This window comes from Notamacropus eugenii, chromosome 1, assembly GCF_028372415.1.
Source record: "Notamacropus eugenii isolate mMacEug1 chromosome 1, mMacEug1.pri_v2, whole genome shotgun sequence".
Taxonomy (NCBI): Eukaryota; Metazoa; Chordata; class Mammalia; order Diprotodontia; family Macropodidae; genus Notamacropus; species Notamacropus eugenii.
In genome coordinates this window covers 249,830,067-249,850,684 of record NC_092872.1, presented here as the reverse complement: position 1 = coordinate 249,850,684, position 20,618 = coordinate 249,830,067, and the positions used below count along the sequence as shown (strand labels likewise).

The 20,618-nt window shown below is 39.6% G+C and overlaps 1 protein-coding gene across 6 annotated transcripts in view; it reads left to right on the top strand.

Moving 5' to 3' along the window:
- WASHC2C (WASH complex subunit 2C) overlaps positions 1-20,618 on the top strand; it is a 50,995-nt gene that overhangs the window by 3,972 nt on the left and 26,405 nt on the right. For 5 of the 6 annotated variants that reach the window (XM_072628495.1, XM_072628496.1, XM_072628494.1 and 2 more), the window contains exons 3-15: positions 3,179-3,241; positions 4,714-4,887; positions 5,721-5,814; positions 5,955-6,016; positions 9,060-9,107; positions 9,891-10,004; positions 10,555-10,642; positions 11,036-11,110; positions 15,137-15,249; positions 15,671-15,728; positions 16,725-16,784; positions 17,202-17,366; positions 18,556-18,674. In XM_072628495.1, coding sequence (XP_072484596.1) covers positions 3,179-3,241; positions 4,714-4,887; positions 5,721-5,814; positions 5,955-6,016; positions 9,060-9,107; positions 9,891-10,004; positions 10,555-10,642; positions 11,036-11,110; positions 15,137-15,249; positions 15,671-15,728; positions 16,725-16,784; positions 17,202-17,366; positions 18,556-18,674 — 1,233 coding nt within the window. Of the gene's footprint in view, positions 1-2,504; positions 2,565-3,178; positions 3,242-4,713; positions 4,888-5,720; positions 5,815-5,954; positions 6,017-9,059; positions 9,108-9,890; positions 10,005-10,554; positions 10,643-11,035; positions 11,111-15,136; positions 15,250-15,670; positions 15,729-16,724; positions 16,785-17,201; positions 17,367-18,555; positions 18,675-20,618 lie in introns of those variants that run through there. The other variant, XM_072628499.1, reaches the window with a different exon arrangement.

Below are 20,618 nucleotides of genomic sequence, written 5' to 3'. Positions count from 1 at the left end.
TCACAGAGGAGAAGGTACCAGAGTTCAGAACAGGCAGCTCCTGGTCCTGTCCAGGGCTGAAATGGCAGCTTCTTTCATCACAATAGGGAGGCTAAGACTGCAGGGTCTAGTGGGAAAGGTCCTGGACTGGGAGTCAGGAGAGACCCAGACTGATCATCTGTATGACCCTGGGCAAGTCCTTTAATCTCTGAGCCTCGAGGTCCTCATCTCTAAAAATAGAGACAAGAATTCCAATACTACCTACCTCCTAGTGTTGTTTTGAGATGAGATCATGTGTAAAGCATTTTACAAATCTTGAAAAACGATTAATGTCAGCTGTTACTGTTAGTTTATGGCTAGTGACATAGTCCATCCTATCACACATCTTGGAGAGAGGAAGCCATCAGGCTATCTGACCTTGCAAGTACCCCTACTGCTTTTATTTTCTTCTGTCCTTCTAGTCATCCGGGTACTTGATCTTTGATTCATCCTTACCATTTCCCTTGACCTCATCACTGTATTTATCCAGTCATTTGCCAGGTTTGTCTGTTTTCCCTTCATGGAACCTCTCCTGTCTGTGCCCTTCTCTTCACTCATGTGGCCACAATGCAAGGTCAGACCTTTACCACTCTAGATTAGACTGTTGGAATAGCCTCCTAATTGGTCTCTCCATTTCTCCTTTCTCCTCTCTCCAATCCATCCTTCATATAACTGCCAAAATCATTTTCCTAAAGCACAAATGATCTGACCATGTTATTCCTCTGTTCAAGAAACTTCACCTCTTAAGGACTTCACAGTCTGGCTCCAACTTACCTTTGTAGACTAATTTCACATTTCTCCTCTTTATATACTTTGTGTTGTAGCCAACCGACCCATTGGCTTATTTTCTCAGCTCACCATTCCATCCCCCACCCTCTGATTCCTGGCCTCATCTATTCCTCATGCCTGGAACCCACTCAGAAGGACAGTATTTGAAATTTGGAATGAGCTTCTCAGCCACCTGAAAAATAATGCCTATATTAAGATACCCAAGAAGTGATCAGCCAGGCTCTGTATGGAAATCTCCAAAGAGAGAAAACCAAATCCCTTCTAACCTTCCTTCCTTTTTCCCTCCCTCCCTTCCTTCAAAATGCTTCACAATATTTTATTCATTCATTTCAGATTCAGCTTAGAAAGCATCTCTTGGTACCCTCAATCATTAGTGCTTTCTCCTTCTTAAAAATTTTCTTTTCTTTATTTACCCATGTCCATGTTATCATGAACTCCTTGAAGGCAGGGATTTGAATCTCATTTTATCTTTGAATGCTTCATATCTTTTACAGTGCCCTGCATACAGGAGGTATTTAATAAGTGCTTGGTGAATTATAACTGATTTTGTATACTTACAGGCATAAGCTAGGCTCCTACCCCTCTTCTCTGCTTCCCACACTGTAGTTCCAGAGGGGACAGGGAAAGGATTTGAAAAGCTGTACCACTACATAATATGACTGGTCAGGGTTTGTTACTAGTTTTCTGAGTCTCAACTTTAGAATGGCTATCACCTCTCTCAGCAACAGACAGTTGGCCACCAAGTAATGAAATCTTTAGCAGTGACTACTGATGGAAGGGACAGACAGAAAATGCCCCTTCTGCTTCTGCAATGATGGGCAGAGGGCATGAAAACTCTCAAGTCTTGGGCGCTCTACAAATATCCTTTAACTCATAGTGTTCTCAGTGGGAAATCTCAATGACCAATGAACCAAATCACATGCACGTAAGTTACTCCAAGCTATTGGGTAGCTCCCCACTGAAGGGTTTATGGAAAATTAGGAGGGGAAGGAGGCCTAAAGGGGCAAGCGAGAGTGAGTATCCATACCAATAAAATCCCAACTGAGCCAAAGTAAGACTTGAAGTTCACCTTATATTTTTCATGTTTCTTGGTGACACATCCATTTTTATGCTTACCTAGTTGTGGATCATGTTTTCAGGACAGAGATGGGTTTCTGAATTTGGTTGGGGGGAAGGCCAAGAGCCATTGTTCATGAACTGCTTACTCTGTATACATCTAATGAAAGAGAATCACAGAATGTTAGCAATGGAATAGACCCCAGAAGTCATGGGGCCCAACCTTGTTTTTCAGGTGAGGAAACTGAGGCCCAAGAGCTTATAGTCACAGTTTACAAAGTCAGTCTGTGCTAGAGTCAGGATTCTTGCACACATACCCCCAAGCCCTCCCCTACAAAGTGGAGGTTTGTGGGGCAAGGGCATGGCCAGGTTAAAGGAAAGAGTGATGAAGGAAAGATAATTTTCCTGGCATTTACACAGTGCTTGTTGTCAGGGCCCTTTTATTTCTGAAAGCTGTTTACTTTCATTTGATTCTTATCCATTGTTCCTCTTTCAAATGAGCGTTATTACCCTGAAGAGGACTGATGCTGCCAGCAGACTCAAAGACAGCAAATCAAGAAGAAGAGATCAGAGCCAAAGTAATCTTTGTGGAAAACCTGAACCGCTTACAAAAGATTGGTGTCCACTGAGAATGGCCTGTGGACAGCTCCTGTCATTTGGGAGATCAAGACAAGGACAAGTTGGTCCTTTTTTGCCTCATTGTAAGCTTCTTTAGCTGTGAATCGTGTTTGTATCTGGGGACGAGAGGCAGGAGGGATCAAGATTCGGGCAGGAAGCACTCATTTTAATGGTGATGACCTGTAGCTATTTCTACTAGAAAGATAATTTTCTTTTTTACATTTCAACTCTGTATCCAGTCTCTTCTTCATATCTTTAGCTTTTGGTGTAATACAATCCAGTCTTTTCCTCATTTAGACAGGGTGGTCCAAAAGTCGTAGTGTGGTTTTTAAGCTTTAATAACCTTAATAAAACTACACTTAGACTCTTGGACTGCTCTGTATAAGGGGCTCATTTTCTTTCTTTAAAACTCCCCTTTGCATAATAATATCTGTGCCTTAGTCATTTCTTCGCTGCCATAAAATATAGTATGAATTGTAAGTGTGCTTGCATCCCCTGGAACTCACAATCAATTATCTCTACAAAGTAGCCTTCTGCAGAACTTGGAGAGCTCAGGTAACAGCTGCTTAGGAATCACTTTGAAACTTAGCCTTTTAAGGAATGGCTACATCTACCTGACTGGTTAAGTAACCTCACTCACAGTGACAGCTATGTGGGTTTTTGAATTGCATTTTAATGAATCTGCTTCCTTCCCTAGCGCGTGTACGATGAGGAAGTGGAGGAGCCCATTACCAAGGCTGAAGTTGAAAAGACCGACCAGGTACCTGGGGCCTCCAGTCATTCGTGAGTCCCCCAGCCTGATTTTTCAGCCAGGACAGGCGTTCCAGGCAGTTTGTAAAGTGGACCCATCAACACTGATTACGCGATTCTCAGGCTTGCTCAGGCTTGCTCGTACTCCATTGAGTATAGTTAGTGTCATGTGAGCTCCAACGGGGCTTGAGGATCCAAGGTGGATGTCTCTTATATCAGCTATTCAGAGCCACAGCTGTGACTTAGCCCAAATATGTGATGCCTCCAAATCTGTGGCCCTGGCTCCTCATCCACAGAACCAGGATGGACAGTTTCTTGGATTGAGTCTTCATGACCCAATGCTCACTTAGACTTAGGCGAATACTCAAGCGCTGGTACAAACACACACTGGGGGCCCAAGATACCATCTTTGTCCTTAAGAACCTTCCTCTACTTAGTAAGGTAGGACACAGACATAGAAAAATGAGTAACACTTCAGAGGCCACATAAGCTAAGCACTAAATTCCAAGCAAGTCAAAGGAGGGAGGGAGACCTCAGGCAGTGGTTCCATGGAGGCAGAGTTTGATTGGGCCATAAAGGAATCTGCAGAGGAGAGCAGCTACTTTAGACAGGGAGAAGACTACAGGAAGGTATGGTGTTGTATTGAGGTAACAGTGAAAAGTCCCATTAAGATAGAACTAAGGGAGGCTTGGGATTAGGGGATAGTGTGGTGAGGTAAGTGTAGAGAGCTAGGCAGGCATGAGTATGTGATGGGGCTTGAGTGTCAGGGTAAGAAGTTGAAATCCTGTGGATAATGGAGAGCTTTTCAAGCTTTTTGAACAAAGGTTGATATCTATAAAACAGAGTTTTATGATTATCTGGTGGTCATACAGGATGAGTTGGAGACATTCTAGTTACAAACCTATTAATATGAACCTAGTTCACACCTTTGACTACAATTTCAACCAAAATCTTTTTGCTCTAGTCTCATACATCTGACTATTCATTTCTAGCTTTGCCCAAGGGGTCGTTAACCCAGAGAAGGAGGGATCAGGGAACATCAAGGGGTGACATGGGAAGCAGCACCACTCACCCATTTCTCTTCAGAGAAAAACCAAAGTCAGTCTTTGGGGTCTGGGTGTTGACAACTCAACTCATTTTCCCTAAAATTTTGTTGCTCTAAACTCAGGGTTTATTTATTTGTTTGTTTATTTGTTTGTTTGTTTGTTTATTTATTTATTTCAGCATTCACTTTCAGCATTCTCCCTCTCCTTCCATTCCCCCCAAGATGGAATGCAATCTGATATAGGCTCTGCATACACATTCATATTAAACATATTTTCACATTAGCCTACATTCAGATTTTAAAGAGTATTTTGGCATTCCATTGGTACATGTTCACTGTATTGACAGTTCCTACTGTACTTTTGTCACTGTTTATAATTTAATTGCAGCATCCCAAAATAAAAACATAATAGATCTTTTTTGTTTGTTTGTTTACAGGAGAAAACCCGGGAACAAAAGGAGGCAGATCTGATTCCCAAAGTCCAGGAGGCTGTCAACTATGGATTGCTGGTGTTGGACAGTGCATTTGAACAACTTGATATCAAAGCTGGAAATTCAGACTCTGAAGAAGAAGAAGCAAATGAAAGAGTAGAACTGATCCTTGAGCCAAAGGTGAAGGCCCCCAGAGCACTGGTCAGATTGGCACAGTCTTTGCCAGCCTTTGGATAGCGGGCTTATTTCCCTTTACTTTTGGATGGCTCCAGATCCTTCACTTGAAATGAGATGAGTGGCACCGGAGGACTAGGAGTAGCAGTAAATATCACACATCTACACATTTTATAAAAGCAAATTTATAAGATCCTGATATTTTCTTTAATTTGGAGATAGAATTGGACCAAATTTCCCTTCATTCTCTCTCTTTTGCTTTGACCTTTGTAATTTCCCTAAATGATCATTTTTCAGGTTTGAAACCTACCATTTATGTTTTGAACTCTGATAATTTATAATGTTAGAGAAAGTAAACATTAAACTTACTTGATATTAGCAAATGTTTTTCAAAAAAAACCCTCATACAGCCATGAAAATTAGCACAGGTTCACACTGGGAAAAAAATTGTCTTGTGGGGAAGCATTTGAAGCAGAATGATAATTATGAACTTGTATTTGTTCTGTGCTTCCTCAGGCTGCTCATGCTCACCTACCATCTGATAGCTCGTTATTCTGATCACTTTGGTGACAAGAATGGGCTTACTCTAGCCTGGCTTCTTCCTCAGTTTTACCTTTTATAACTTCAACTGTGACTCTTCAGACTAATCTAAGACATGAATCCTCATTCTGTAATTGGACTATAAAGTGTTCGGTTATTGCTGCATTGTCCTCTCATTTAAAATGTGAATGGGGCAGAAAAATTAAAGAAACAGGGTGGCTGGTGGGAAAGTGGCATTGCTTATTTATAAGTCTCTCTGAAGGAGTCTACCTTTAAAGCTTTAACTGTGTTCTTTGCAGGATCTCTATATTGATCGCCCTTTGCCCTACTTGATTGGTTCCCAGTTGTTCATGGAGCAAGAAGATGTTGGCCTTGGAGATCTTTCAAGTGAGGGTATGTTTAAGACCAGATCCTAACTTGTTCAAACCTCTAGTGGTGCTGGTCACAGGGTTTGTGATTACAAGAAGGGACTCTCATGTTAATTTTGGTTTTCTTTGGTGCATTTTAACTCATCTTCTCTGTTCCCTAAATAGAAGGCTCTTTAAACAGTGATCCAGATAGTGTCTTGGATAGTGAAGAGGAAAAAGATGAAGAGGTAAGTTCTGTGGAGGGTACCATGATGGGGATAATGAGCTTTTTGTGAAGTAGACCATGAAGACAGAGTTGGGACTGCAGATGTGCCGGTAGTAGATGCAGTATAGAAAACAGCTTAATTCTTCTTCCCCTGAGTCATTTGAGCATAGCCACTTCAGAGTCTTCATGTAATTGTACCTCTGCTAGAACTTTTAAGCTAAACTACCAAGGAACTTTCTCGTGTCATTCAGAATAAGAGGAAGAACCCTGGAGTGGGAGTCACAAGGACTGGGTTCAAACCTGGCTCTGCCCCCATCGAACTTGGTTACTACAGATTCTCATAGGACAACCAAATTGAGCATTCTGTCTCTAGCAATGTCTCATGGCCAACTGCTTACTTACAAAGTGTGACTTTGGTGAAGAAATGGGTTCAGAGAAATCAGGTTCAGGGAGTGGGGAAAGCCAGCCGGTGAGCCAGAGGACTCCATGCAAGGCATGATTATGCCTCTTAGGGCCTGTGTGCTTGGGAGCAAGGCTTTCACCCCCTTTGAACTGAAGCCCCACAACAGTAAAAGGCAGACATTACCTTAGATGCTTTTTAAGTCCCCTCCTGTCTCTCAAGTTCACAATCTCATACCTAGTAAATGTGAAAGGTAGGCTTTCTACCCAGGTCTCTCCTGATTCCAAGTTCATGCTCTTTCCACTGTTCCACAAGCCTTTTACAACAGCCTTTTCATTCTTTTGGCCAAAAACTCATCTGCTGAACTAGAATGTTAATCACTTCATCGCTTTATGTTACTTCCAAATCTAAAACTCTACATTTCTGTTAACTAGTTTTCTGGTCTTTTTTACTATTAAGAATTTCTATCATGGGAAGATGATTAAAGGGCTTACTGTGTATTCATTATTGTCCATTCTTTTCAGTCCCATCCAACTCTTCACGACCCCATTTGAGGTTTCCTTGGCAAAGACACCGTAGTAATTTACCATTTCCTTCTGCAGGTCATTTTACAGATTAGGAAACTGAGGCAGACAGGGTTAAGTGACTTGCTCAGGGTCACACAGCTAGTTAAGTGTCTAAGGCCTGATTTGAACTCAAGCAGATGAGTCTTCCTGACTCCAGGCCCAGAACTCTATCGACTGTCCCCTACTGTCTATTAGATGTTTGTTATTCACTGACATCTTCACAGCTAGGGGATTGAATTTTGCCCTAGAGGTAGTTTGAGCATAGTTGCTATAACCTGATGACATTAAAGGAACTACACAATATGTAAGGTACAACTATATCTTGCAGGGTTGAAAAGTTAGCAATGACAGAAGGACTAGGACTCAGATTTCTAGAAGTAGAAGCTTTAACTTAAAATGATGATCCTAGGCAGGGGAAGACCTACCATGTGCTACTAGTTCTCCAGTAATTTACTAACGAATATTTTTTAAATAAATTTTGACATATTTTGGTTTTTATACATTGGTCAAATTCTCCCTGTATTTTCCTCCCAGAGAACTGTCATATGTATTTTTAAAAATCGTTTGTTTTTTTTTAAAGAGAAAAAGCAGTAAAACTGATCAAAAAAGTACAAACATATGCCATATTCCATACTCATGAATTTCTCCCATCCAAAAAAGAATAAAGGGAGAAGTATCTTCTTTGGGACCAAGCTCATTCTTTGTAATTTTGCATCATTCACTTTAGCTTGTTTTGTGGTAGTGGTTCTTTCTGTTTATTTTTTTTTTCTGCATATTTTAGAAATGAGGCCTTTGTCGCAGATGCTAGTCATAAAAATTCTTTCCCATTTTTCTGCTTTCCTCCTAAACTTGGTTGCATTGGGTTTGTTTGTGCAAAAATTTTTCAATTTAATGTAATCAAAATTATCCATTTTGCACTTCATAATTTCTATCTCTTGTTCGGTTATAAATTTCTCCATTCTCCATAAATATGACAAATGCACTATCCCTTCTTCCCCTAATTTGTTTATAGTATCAGCCTTTATACCTAGATCATGTACCCATTTGGTCCTTTCCGTTTGTTGTAATAATATGTGTGATGATCTTGACTCTACTTAATTCACATTACATAAATTCATATGTCTTTCCATGCTTCTCTGTCTTCATTATATTTGTTTCTTCTTAGACACAGCATTTCATTACATTGATGCACTGCATTTTATTTATTCATTCCCCGGTCAGTGGTCATATACTTTGTTTCCAGTTCTTTGCTACAGTGACAACATATATATCATACTCTGAATATTTTGTTGCCTTTTGATCAGTGTCCTCCTTGAGGCATATACCTAGTAATGGAATTATTTTAATAACCTTAATTGCCAAGTTCCAGATTTCTTTCAGAATGTTCCTACTAATTTACAGCTCCACCAACAATGTACTAGTGTTCACATCTTTCCACGCTCCCTTCAATATTGACAACTATTCCCTTCTTTTGTCATCTTTTCCAGTTCACTGTGTTGGAGCATTCTTTCACAGGGTTATTGTTTCTTTTGAGAATTTTTTGTTCATATCCTTTGCTTCTCTACTGAAGAATGTCTTTTAGCAAATGAGTTAGGATTGCAGTCTTTTTGTTTTATTTTTAGTAAAATTTGATAATATGAATCATTTCATTAGTTTTTAGTATCAGTTTTTTCTCTAGTTTCTATAAGAAACTGGTAACAATCAGAGAAACAAGTTAGTTGGATTTCCTTTGGACAGTGAAATATTCACTCTGCAATTGGAACAAGCTATATTTCTCCACTTGACTAAATCTGGAATTCCTTAGCCACAAAATATATAAGATTAAGGGTACAGATTGACAGAAATTCATAGCCATTTGTGAAAGGGACTTCTAAAATCAACCATTTTAAATTTCACAGAAAAAAATTATTGGTAGCACAATCCAACTAGAAATCTTTCTGCATGTTTCTAGTGTGTTATAGCATATGAAATCATAAATAGACCACAAAAATGGATCAGTCACCTGAATTTACAAATTAACCTGCCTCGGAAACCCAAAATTTGAAAGTATGTGACATGTAAAGTTTATACTAACAAAAATTGGCTTGTTTCTATTCAAGGAGTCAGATGATGACTTTGGCAATCAGAGTGAAAATGACCAAAAGCCGGTAAGGTTACTATCTTGAAATAATTCAGATTATTTCTGGCTTATGAGAGAAGTTAGGACTTAACCAGATGTACCTCTACCAAAGAGGTAACCATTGGTTACCAGGGCAAAAGCTCCTCTTTATGTTGCTTTCTTTTGGTATCCCACCTTAGAGAAAGATTTTTGAAATAAATTTTCCAACTGTTAAATGATCCATAAGGCCAGAAAGTGTGTTATAAGCCTCTTCTGTCATTTAAAACTCTTCTTAATAGTTGTCTTTTTTGTAAACCATTCTCTGTTTGTATTTGCTATTAGTGGATTTACAAATTTAATAATAAAAGAAATAGTAATAATAGTAACTATTTATTTGGTGCTTTAAGGTTTGCAAAACCCACTACATTATTTCAGTTTAGCTTGGAGTCTAGTAATTGCACCTTCATTAAGAGGCTCTATTTACATTAATGCTCGTTGTCTAACAGGTAGTAAGATTTTTTAGAAAACTTTTCAAGCCAATTATGAACAGGATGTGAGGAGATAAGCTGTTTATAAATTAGTATGCTGTAGAGCTTTCAGTAATGAAAAGACCTTATCCCAAAGATATGCATTCTTTGTGCTTAGTGCTGGTGTGACACAATCAGGGAAACTATTTCACCAGCTTCTTTTTTACCTTTTAGTTGAAAACATGTTTCATTTTAGAGAGAAGACCTAAAGCTTTAAAGGGATAATGTCTGTTGCCTTAACAACCTGAGCACAGTTGCTATAGAGGTCAAGTTTTAATCTGGAATGTTCTAATATTCCTCATCAGCACCTAGCACTGATAAGTGATGAAGAGGAGGAGGAAGATGGTTGTGATCTCTTTGGTGATTCTGAAAAGGAAGAGGAAGAAGGAGATGAAGTCAATGGAGAAAATACTAGGCCTGTAAGAGAACTCCTGCTTATTCTGGGGCCGTTTCTTCCTCTGTTTATTCATCTCTTTTCCTATAGTTTACAGTTAATGTTCGTACAGTATTTTTAGAAGACAATATTATATTTGGTTCTCCAAAGGTGGTTCAAACAGACCATTTGACAAACATTTTCTTGTCTCACCTTCCCAATTTTGAAAGTTGCATCAAGTGTTTATTGCCACGCCAGGAACTTAAGGTCCAAGATGTTTATTTCCCTACAGAAAAGTTTTCCTTTTGAGTAGCACCCTGGGCAGTAACATATTAGAGCAGAGGAGAATTGGAAACTCAGTGTACCTGGGAATATTTTGTAGGTTGTGCGTCTCACCTTGGTGATCTGCCCAGGGTATATTGATTTAGTTCTGTGTTTATGTCCCATTTATACCCCTCTTATTTTACTTTCTAGTCTTATCATTGATCCCATAAAGCTTTTAGTAAGTATCTTATTTAAAAGCAAACTGAAAGCTATCAGTTGTTTTCAGTACATTGCAAAGAAGTTACTCATTTCTCACTCTTGGACCTATATAGAAGAGAAATCGCCCTACTTCATTTGCTGATGAGCTGGCAGCAAGAATCAAAGGAGATGTGACAAGCCGATCGTACGAGGGTCAGACAAGTAAGCTCAGGCATTTACTGTTTGAAATTCCCTTCTTCCCCTCTCTGAAAAGTAAAAGATCAGATTGCTCTCCCTAGATTTTATCAGGTAGAACATTTGTCACTTTTATTCGTGATGGAGTTGGACAGCCTATAAGGCATTAATTAAAATAAATCTTCTTCCAGCTTATGGACACTGTTTAAAGAAAGCATCTAGAGATTGTATAACTGTGGTGACTTCTGAATTAGTAACAATAACGTGCAATGCATTTCAGTTGCAAGTGAGAGCAGAAAAAATGCTAAAATTAGATTTTGACCTAATTTTATTTGCCATTGAGTCTTCTCTTACACTAGCATAAGATAAAAACCTTCTGTGGAAAAGTCTTTGTATAAATTCTGAAACTTTCTTTTCAAGTCACAGCCTCAGGGGAAGCAAAAACCAAGAGAACAATGAAAGAGAAGAAGGACATCAGAAAAATTCCCTCTGATGGTAGGCCTTTCTCCATTTCATTTATATTAAATTTTAGATCTTGTAGCCCAGAATATCACCCATAAAATGCCCAAAGTAGCCTTTGCATCTGTTTGTAAACAGCTGGCTTTGCTTGCTTGGTTAGAACATCCAAAAGAGAATGTGGGTACCCTGAGGGCATGTCTTGATTTTAGGCATAAACAAATCAGGGGCATCAGAAAGCCAGTGTCAGGCCCTCTTCAAGTCAAGTCACTGCCTCTGATGCCCAGAGGGCCCTGAAAGGTAAGACAACCAGTACCAGAAAATGGGGAAGGTCAGGGGGTGGAATGTGGCCAGATGTTGTCTTCATCTTCAGAAGGGGGAAAGGATTTATCTTGGGAACTATAGACTGGTCATTTTGATCCTACTTCCTGCCCAGATTTGAGAACATCTGAGCATTTAGCATTGAGCATTTAGAAATACCTTTCTGACTTTTGATCTAGATTTTAGAAATGGAAAATTCTTAATATGCTATCAACATAGAAGAAACAGTGAAAGATGCATCCCGTACAGTGTTTAGAAGATAGATTCAATTTTAACTTCACAGAATGATAATCTTAACTTTTTCTTTTGCATTCTATTTTAAACATTATCTCCTATTATAGTCCTGAGTTCTGACTCAGCACCTTGATAGCCTTTTCTTTATGTATGAAATGTCTGCCTTCTCTTTAGCTTGGTGTGAGGTATGTCAGGACTGGAACATAGCTCTTTAAGGGAATGCTTGGGTTAATAAAAGCACATCAGGTGAAGAGAAAATACATATCTTCAGAATAGAAACTCAGCCTTTGGATGAGCAGAAAAAGAGAAAGAAATAGAAGTGATATTTTGAAAGTATACTGTGACCCTCCTTGCTCGATGAAGATAATGGATAATTTTCTCTAATCCTGTTTGGAGGCTGACTATGGTAGTGTCAGGGATTGAGCTATCTATCCTTACTTTTGCTAGAAATCTAGCTCTGCTAAATGTAAAGCAACTTGACAGCACTTGTTTACAATGTTGACTTTCAGACAGAAGGAGCAACAGAAGAACCCTAATTACGTGTGTGACCCTAACTATGAGGAACACAGAAAAGCTGTCTTTTATTATGGAGGTGCTGAGAACTTTGAGAGGGAGATACTATATCATTCTAAATTTGTTATAGGAAGGGGGAAAAACTAGCTACTTAGAAAAATTGAACTTGAAGTAAGTTGACTTTTTTTTAAATCCAGAGTGGGAAAAGAGGTAGGTAACAAGTTTCATACCTGAGATTCTGAAAGAAAATAGTTTGAAGGGGGGGATATTCTGGGTAGTAAAATTCCGACTAGGTGGTTTCAAATAATCTTGATGAGAGCTGGAAAGGGGCTGTGAGACCCCTACAAAGACCAGGGTAGCAGGAGCAGGTCGTCTGGAGAAGAATTCATGAACTCAAGCATTGTTGAAGTCAAGGTAAAGATTCGTTACGCTTTTCAGCGGGCAGGAGTTCTTAGGTAACCTGCAACCTTAAAGGGGTACAGGGAAAGTTTATATAGGATATTCTATAGTATCACTTGTACCAAATTTGCTAACTAGGTGTTTTGGGGTGGGATTAGGAGTGGTTAAGAAGTGGTCAGTTCTTAAAGAAATATGCACTTTTGGTATCTACTGTGCAAGTATTTTACCCAAAATTCATCGGGAAATAGCCTAAGGTGGGGCTACCCGGAGGTGTGGCCTGAAACACTAAGTCAACCAATGATTAGGGTTGACCAGGAAAAAACCAAGCTTCTCTCCTTAATGTCTTGTTAGACAAGACTAATGTAAGGGAGTACAGGTATGTCCAAGTCTAGGATACATATGGTTAGTCAGTGAGTAGTAAATGTCATCATGACCCAGTGCACAGCCCGTTCAGCCAGTACACAGCTGGTTAAGCCTAATGAGTTCTATAGGTGCATCTGGCTACTATAGCAGGAAGGGAGATAATGCTTGTTGCTAGGGCAGCCCGTGTCCCTGGGCTGGAGAGAAACTGCCTAAGATAGTATTTTGAGGCTAGGGAGAGATGTGATTTTAGATTTGGGGCCCAAGTACATGCAGCCAAGCACCCCATCAATCCCAACAGCAAAGAAAAGTGAACAAAGTTAAAGGAGTCACAGTGGCTTGGTTGCAAACTTTCTGAACTCACACTTAGCGGGGCAAGTGCAGAAGAGGATCAGGCCATGCCAGTAACAAACAGGCAGAGAGATACTGCACGAATAAAAGGCTAAAGCACAAAATTACCTGAGTCCTACAAAAAACAAGCGAAGAAGATCATGAAAATCTTGGGGGCTGTATATGGAAACTGGGTCCAAATAAACGAGAGACTCACTTGCTTGAGAGATCTTAATAGTGGCTAGCTGCTTAACTACAGTTTTCATTCAAGGGGGAATATCTTCACACTGGAAAAGGTAAATACAGGGTGTGAGGAAGGAGTTTGACCCAAGTTTAGGTAAGAAGAATAGGATTTGAAGGTTTGCAAAGTGCTTCATACACTTATTTGATTATCACAAACATCTTCTAAAATAGGTTTTCCCTCTGAGGTTTGGACAAGTGGTGACCTGCCCATAATCACACAAATGGGGGGAGGGATCCTGCTATTTGATGGTGCATTCAAACTCTGATCTCTCTTGAAGCCGAGTTCAGACCTCTTCCTCCTTTCCTGTCTCACCCTCTAGTAAGGGAGTATGGCACTTTTGTTTTGTTTTGCTTTTAAATATCATTTCAGGATTATCTCTTCTCCTTCCCTGTCCAGTGGGCCATCCTTGTATTGAAAAAAAGAAAGGAATTGGGGGAGAGGGGCAGGATGTGGAAATCAGTTGAACAAAACCACCCATCATATCAGCTTTCCACTCCTCATCTCTCTTCTCTTCAAAGAAGGGAAGATGTAGCTATTTTAAATGATTATTGTGCTGAAGGAATCTACTGCTGCTATACTCAGAGTTGCTGTAGGATTCAAAAATTCGGGAAAGCTCCAGCAGGCCATATCCCAAATTTTTTTTTAAAAAAGGGTGTGGTGAATAGAAGCATAGAAGGGGAGACCTCTAGTAGCATATCACAGGACTCTATAATGGACTATGTCCTCTACATTTTTGTAAATGGCTTGGATTAAGGCATACTTATCATTTTTCCAAATGACAGGACACTTCAAAAGACAAGCTTATATAGATTTCAGAATCAAGATTCAGAGTGATCTCAGCGGTCTGCAGAGCACAGCTAAAACCAACAACATCGGATTCATCAGAGATAAATATCAAGTCCTTCACTTAGGTTCAAAAAATCAATTGTATAAGCATAGAGTGGTAGAGACCTAGTTTGACAGCAATACATGTGAGAAAAAATGACCAGATTGTAGTCCTTCATCAGCTTAATGTGGGCTAGCCCTCTGGTGCTCCTGCTCATACAAGTTCAACAGTCCAATTTACAGAAAGCAGAAGTATCACTATACTTTTGTCAGTCCCTATCTGACTTAAGTGTACTGCCTTGGAATACTCTTCTCCTTTCCTCAAACCACACCTTCCCAGCCTAGCTCAGTCCTGATCTATTCAAATCTTACCCACATTTCAAGGCACGTCTCAGGTGATACCTCTTCTTCCTCGTCTTCCTCAATCTTGAACTCTGGCTTTCCTTCCTCTGAACTTCACAGACCTTTATGTCTTCTGTATACGTCTCCATACATGTAGTACTATTGTGTGTTATGTTTATTTGCATGTGTCTTTATCTTCTCTATTAGATTGTAAGTTCCTTAAGCTCAGGTTTTCTATTGACATTTGATTTTATACCACAGATTCCCAGAGGGCCAGGACAATGTCATTTAATGTGCTTTTGTATAGCACCTTAAATAAAATGCTTTTATGATTTGGAAAATGTTGCCATTCATGTGGAAGTAGATGCTGCTAGAATTTGCATTCAGGGTTTAGCCATCCTCATCTTGCATTTCTACTGAAAAATGTGCAGAGATGCCTACAAAGTAGGACTCAGCATTTATTTCCATTTCTCAGAATTGTGGTTTGTTTTCCCCAGATGAAGAAGATGACATGTTCAAACCACCCAAATTGACAGATGAAGACTTCTCACCATTTGGCTCTAGAGGGGGCCTTTTTAGCGGAGGAATGGGACTCTTTGATGATGATGAGGTCAGTTGGAGAGGGGAGCAAGAAAAAGTCTCGTACCTTTTTACCCCTTTTACCAAAATATTTCTGTACCTCAGAAAGTCCCTGTTCCTTTTCATACTTTGATGGCTATTGTGATGTGTAAAGGAGAATCATTTGCAGCTTCTCTGACCAGAAGACTGTGTGATGCTCCCTAGGTGATATTCCTGATTTATAGGCATTAACTCCTGGGATAGACTATAATTTTTCAAGTTCTTGATGTTAATAGACTTAATTCGGGAGGACATACCATATCCAAATTATACAGAGCACGCTGGACTTTGCAAGGATTCTTTTCTATATAGGGCAGTAAAGGTCTTAGTTGTCTGTAGTTACAAAGAAATCTCAGTGTTTAATACTTCATTTTTTTTTTTACCCATCTGATTTCCGTGTCATGATCTATCAGAGTGACCTCTTTTCGGAAGCCCCTAAAGACAATGAAAACCAAGCCCCAGATAAGGAAGGTAAGGATGGATGAGGTCTGAATTTATTTGTGTCACTAGGGGGAAAGGTTTTTCAAGATTCTTTTTTAACCTATTTTAAGGCTCTAAATTTTCTTTAGTTTGTTCACAGGAATTATTTTATTAGGCATAATTGTTAGTCCAACTAAAAGCAATCCAATTAAGATATTTCATATCACTGTAAGAAAAAAATGCATTGTGTGTAAAACCTATATTCAAATGTAGTCCATCAGGCTGTGCAACTTGGGAATGTTCTCTTATCTGACTCCTCATCTTCCAAAGACCAACAAGAAAAGTGACTTATAATAAAGATTGGATATGAATAAAACCAAATGTATTCCAAGGAGTATTTCTGAGGTTTTGTTTGTATATGCAGAGTTGATGAATGATGATAACTTGCCTTTAGAAAGCATTCTAAGTTTGCAAAGCACCTTTTTCAAAATAATTTTGTAAAGTAGCTAACACAAGGATTATTCTCCCCATTAATAAATAAGAAAACTGAGTAATCAGAATAGGCAGTTCCTAGTACCCTTGCTAGAATGATCATTTCTAAATAAGTATTCCGTGCTTATTATCCACATACTTCCTTCCTGTAGTTCTTTATCTAGCTGCTCTTTCTCCAGAATGGAGGGACTATTGGAAAGTACTTTAAGTATGGACCTTACCCACCATAGCTTTAAACATCAACAAGCCTGCAGGCCTCACCTTCTCTTTTTCCTCCTTGACCTGGCAGAGTAGCAAGAAATGACTACTAATATCAAACACATTATACTATTAAGAGATCACTGTAAATTAACATTTATAATTTAGGCAGAATTATAATTCTGTTACAAATTTTAATCTCACTTTAAATGTGTCCTTAAATTGTGTGGTGTTGAGTTTTAACAAAAAAGAATTTAAAAATAGCGTGTGTAGGATCAATTCATTTCAGCCACCAAAAAGATTCTCCAATTTGGTTTTGCAAAAAGGTGAATGTAATCATTTGTTTCCTTATTCCAGAGACTTCATCATCCAAGCCTGGAAAAAAGATACCAGCAGGAGCTGTGTCTTTGTTCTTAGGTATAACCATTCTTAAGGTTTCATCTTTTTACTTTAATCATTTTAACACATCTTTTTTTTAAATGTTATCTTCAGAGATCTGGCTGGCCTGCAGAGGACAATTCAGGATTTCATAGTTCTCATTAAGGGGAAGTTTGATTATTAGTTTGTTTATTAGGCCAGCTGTTATAACACTGTTATTGCCTCTAACAACAAACCTTTACATACAGGCTTGTTTGAAAAGAATAGATTCCCAAAGAAAGATGATTTGTATTACTTCTGCATGGGCTTATTCAGCAGCTCTAGCACTTTATTGCTGTAGGGGAAGTATTTCTGAAAAAGCTAAATTTTAATGATTTTAGGAGAAAATTAGTACCTTTTTATGGAGTGGCGAGGTGCAAGGTACCTGACTCCTGTTGGTTTCATCTTTCTCTGTAGGTGATCCTGATGTGTTCAGTGTGTCTCCAGTTCAATCACCAAAGGAGCCCCAGAAGCCTTCGCAGTCCACACAAAGGAAAACACCACAGAGTCCTGTCCCTGCAGGCCTCTTTGATAATGATGATGACTTTTTTGTTACATCTAACAGCAAACCAGTACGTGCAGGTGTGTGTTGTCTCTGTTTTCATGGGAATTATTTGAAATAGTTTTAAACAGGTAGTGTGAAGGCTAAGGCAATCCTCTGCTAGTTATTCTGTACCATTCAGGTCCCAAAGGGATTTATTCAGGACTGCCTGGTTGTTGTCCTAGTTTATACCATCTAAGGAGCAGAGGGTCTTCACCTTTTGGTGCAATCAATCACTTAAAGCCTAAGGTCCGAATAGTCAATCCCTTTAATAAAAATACATACAATTACCCCAAGGGAAAAGCAGTTCCTGAGGCAGTTATAAAGCAATTCACAATAGTTAAAGCTGCCAGTGCCCAGATCAGTCTGCCTGTTAACTCAAACTACCCTAGGTCTGCACCATGATTTCTTCAGTCCTGGCTAATTTAGGAGGAGTGAGGGGATTCACTTGTGCCTCCTCCTCTGCTTCCCCAGTGCCTCTCAAGAGTACCCTCAGCGTGAGAAAGAGAGCTAGATTCTTCTCACACGTAATGGAGGGGAGGATCACTTCATTTGCAGTCACAAACCCTGGGTTCAAATCTTGACTGTGTGTGATTCACTGTCTATGTCATCTTGGGTGGCCACTTCACATTCCTGAGCCTCATCTGTACAATAAGACAGTTAGCTTAGATGAACCATAAGTTGCCTTTCAACTCTTAAGTCCTAGGATCTCTTACTGTGGTTGAATTAAAATAGGAGTGAGGAAATGAGAGGTAACAATTATTTTGCCTGGACACGTGAAAAGAGCACAAACTTAATGCATTACACATGTAGGGCTCTGTTAATTAATAGAGCAGCCAAACTAAAGAGAATACTGCCAATTCCTTAGAAAGGCAGCATAAGTTGTAGCCAGAAAATGGAGACTCCCTGTCCCTTCAGGCCTTTGAGGAAAAATCCCACCTCCTCCCCCTTACTTGCTATGATTTTAGCTGTCGTCTCTTCATAGTACTTCAGTGTTTTATTAAATATGAAATGAAGCCTTATTGTTGCAGACTGGACTTCATCTAATCACAGCACAGTGTAAAAGACTCCCAGTGCTTCTGCTTTTGTCTTGTCATTGACACATTGGGGGAGCTATTTGTCTTGTTTGTTTAAAATTTCTGCTTTTTTTCCTTCAAAAAAATAATAAAAGCATGATTTTTCATGTTATGCTAAGTTTTCTAGAACAGCTTTTTCTTCTTTAATTCAAAGCTAAGCCAACTGTTGATCTGTTTGCCGAGGAGGAAGAAGAGGAGGATCTCTTCAAAAAGAAAGCAACCACTCCTTCCACTGATTCACTCAGTCCCGAAGCCAAGGAGGCAGCTGAGAAGGTGATGGGGGGAGGGGAAAGGGCGTACACAGTAATGTTTTTCTTGGGGTAGCCTATACTTAATTCACCTTGAACCAAATTAAAATGAGTTGAACTGTATTATGAAATAGGTTTAACATTTTAACATTCAATTAAGACAGTGTTCATCAAGTGTCTACCATGAGCGGTGCACTGTGCTGGGCTGGAAGAGAAATAACAAAATGGAAAAGATAGAAATAGAAAAGAGTCTGAGCAGGGAGACAAGAGCTGGATAGTTCCAATACAAGCTAAACACAAGGTGCAAACCATGTGGTTTGTGCCTCACTCATCCAGCTCTCGAGACCCCCCTCCCCCCCCAGGCCTGCTCATCCACTCCATGCCCTGAGCTTCTCTTCATTCTAAATCTAACCTGCATCCTCCACTAGAGGATGCTTCTAAAGCGGGGAGCGACCTTGTTGTCATCTGAGCTTTCCCTCTTCCCCAGGATCTAGTGCACAGAGTAGGTACCTGATATCTGTTTGCTGAATTGAACTTCCTCAGATCATTGTTGCATATCCTCTCATTCATTAAAACTGGGCATTTCCCTAAGTATTCTCTGTTTCTACATTAGACATGGCTGCTTTTTCTCTTATTCCCCCAGTTTCATGTGGTCAGAAGGAATGGTGCCTAGGTACCGAAAGCCAGGAGATGAGGAGGTCAGCTATAACCTGCAAATCAACAAGGGAAGGGAAAAGCTGAGAAGTTAATGAATGAAGGGGTTGGGAAATTAACTAGCTCCAAGGAAGAATTTTTTTCTCTCCTAAGTACACATCCATTTGGAAGGTGATGGTGATGGTGTGAGGCCCTCCACAGATCTCAGTCAGCTAGTATATTGCTGGGTATACAAGTAAAAGCTGAAAATCCTTGCCCTCCAACAGCTTATATTCTAAAGGGAGAAGGCCACGTAAGCTAAAGCAGAGGGGTGCAGAGGGACAGAAGATGACTGGGCTGCAGCCCAGAGAGGACTGAGACAGTCCTGGTTTAACGGCCCCTGCAGTGACCATAGCAGAGGGATGGACTAGAAAGTAAATAGAGAATTCTGTTTCTTCTATTTCTTACCTAAATCTCAATTATCTTTCATATTTAGGATTTCAAGTGTGCCAGGGTCTGACCATCCATTAATCCTTGCTGAATTTCTGTTCCTTTTCAGTCCCTGAACCATGTACACTTTGGATAAACTGTATTACCCAGGGACACACAGCCCAGAGTAAAAGCTCACTTTTAGAAGATGGTCCATTAGTGGCCTTGACATCTTTCTTTTCCTTCTGCCATCAGTTCTGCCTTTTTAACATGTTGCTTTGTTCTACTGTAGAAAAAATGGTAATAATACACATTCATAAAGAAACTTCCATGTGCATTTTGACTTAGAAGCTTATATGCTCACGTGTTATTTGACCTATTTTGAGAGCACATGGTAACCCACCAAATGCTCATGGGAGAGAACATCATGCTAAAATTCTGCTTTACTTTCAAAGGTGTTGCCATTAACAGTTGACAGGCAATTAGAAAGTCCAGGCAAAACTTTAAAATTCACAGAGCTAAGCAGATCAGAGTGCTTTTGCTTCCCTATAGGAAGTTGTAGTCCCAGTGCTTGAAGACAGCTTTTTGTGGAGTCCAATCCTGGAGATGTTTTCCCCTGATTTTAAGTACATATATACATTCAGGTTTTGCTATTTTGAAACAATGCCACCAAGCTTCTTTTGAGCAGTTTTCTATTTAATGCTCTCAGAAAGGTTATTGTCTCTTTTAAGGCATCTAGATAGGGCATTGAATAGAGTGCCAGGTCTGGAATCAGAAGATCTGAGTTCAAATGCAGCCTCAGACCTTCACTTGCTGTGTGACTCTGAGCCAGTCACACAACTTCTCCCCTCCTCAGTTTCCTCAACTGTAAAATGAGAGTAATGATAATACCTACTTCCCAGAATTG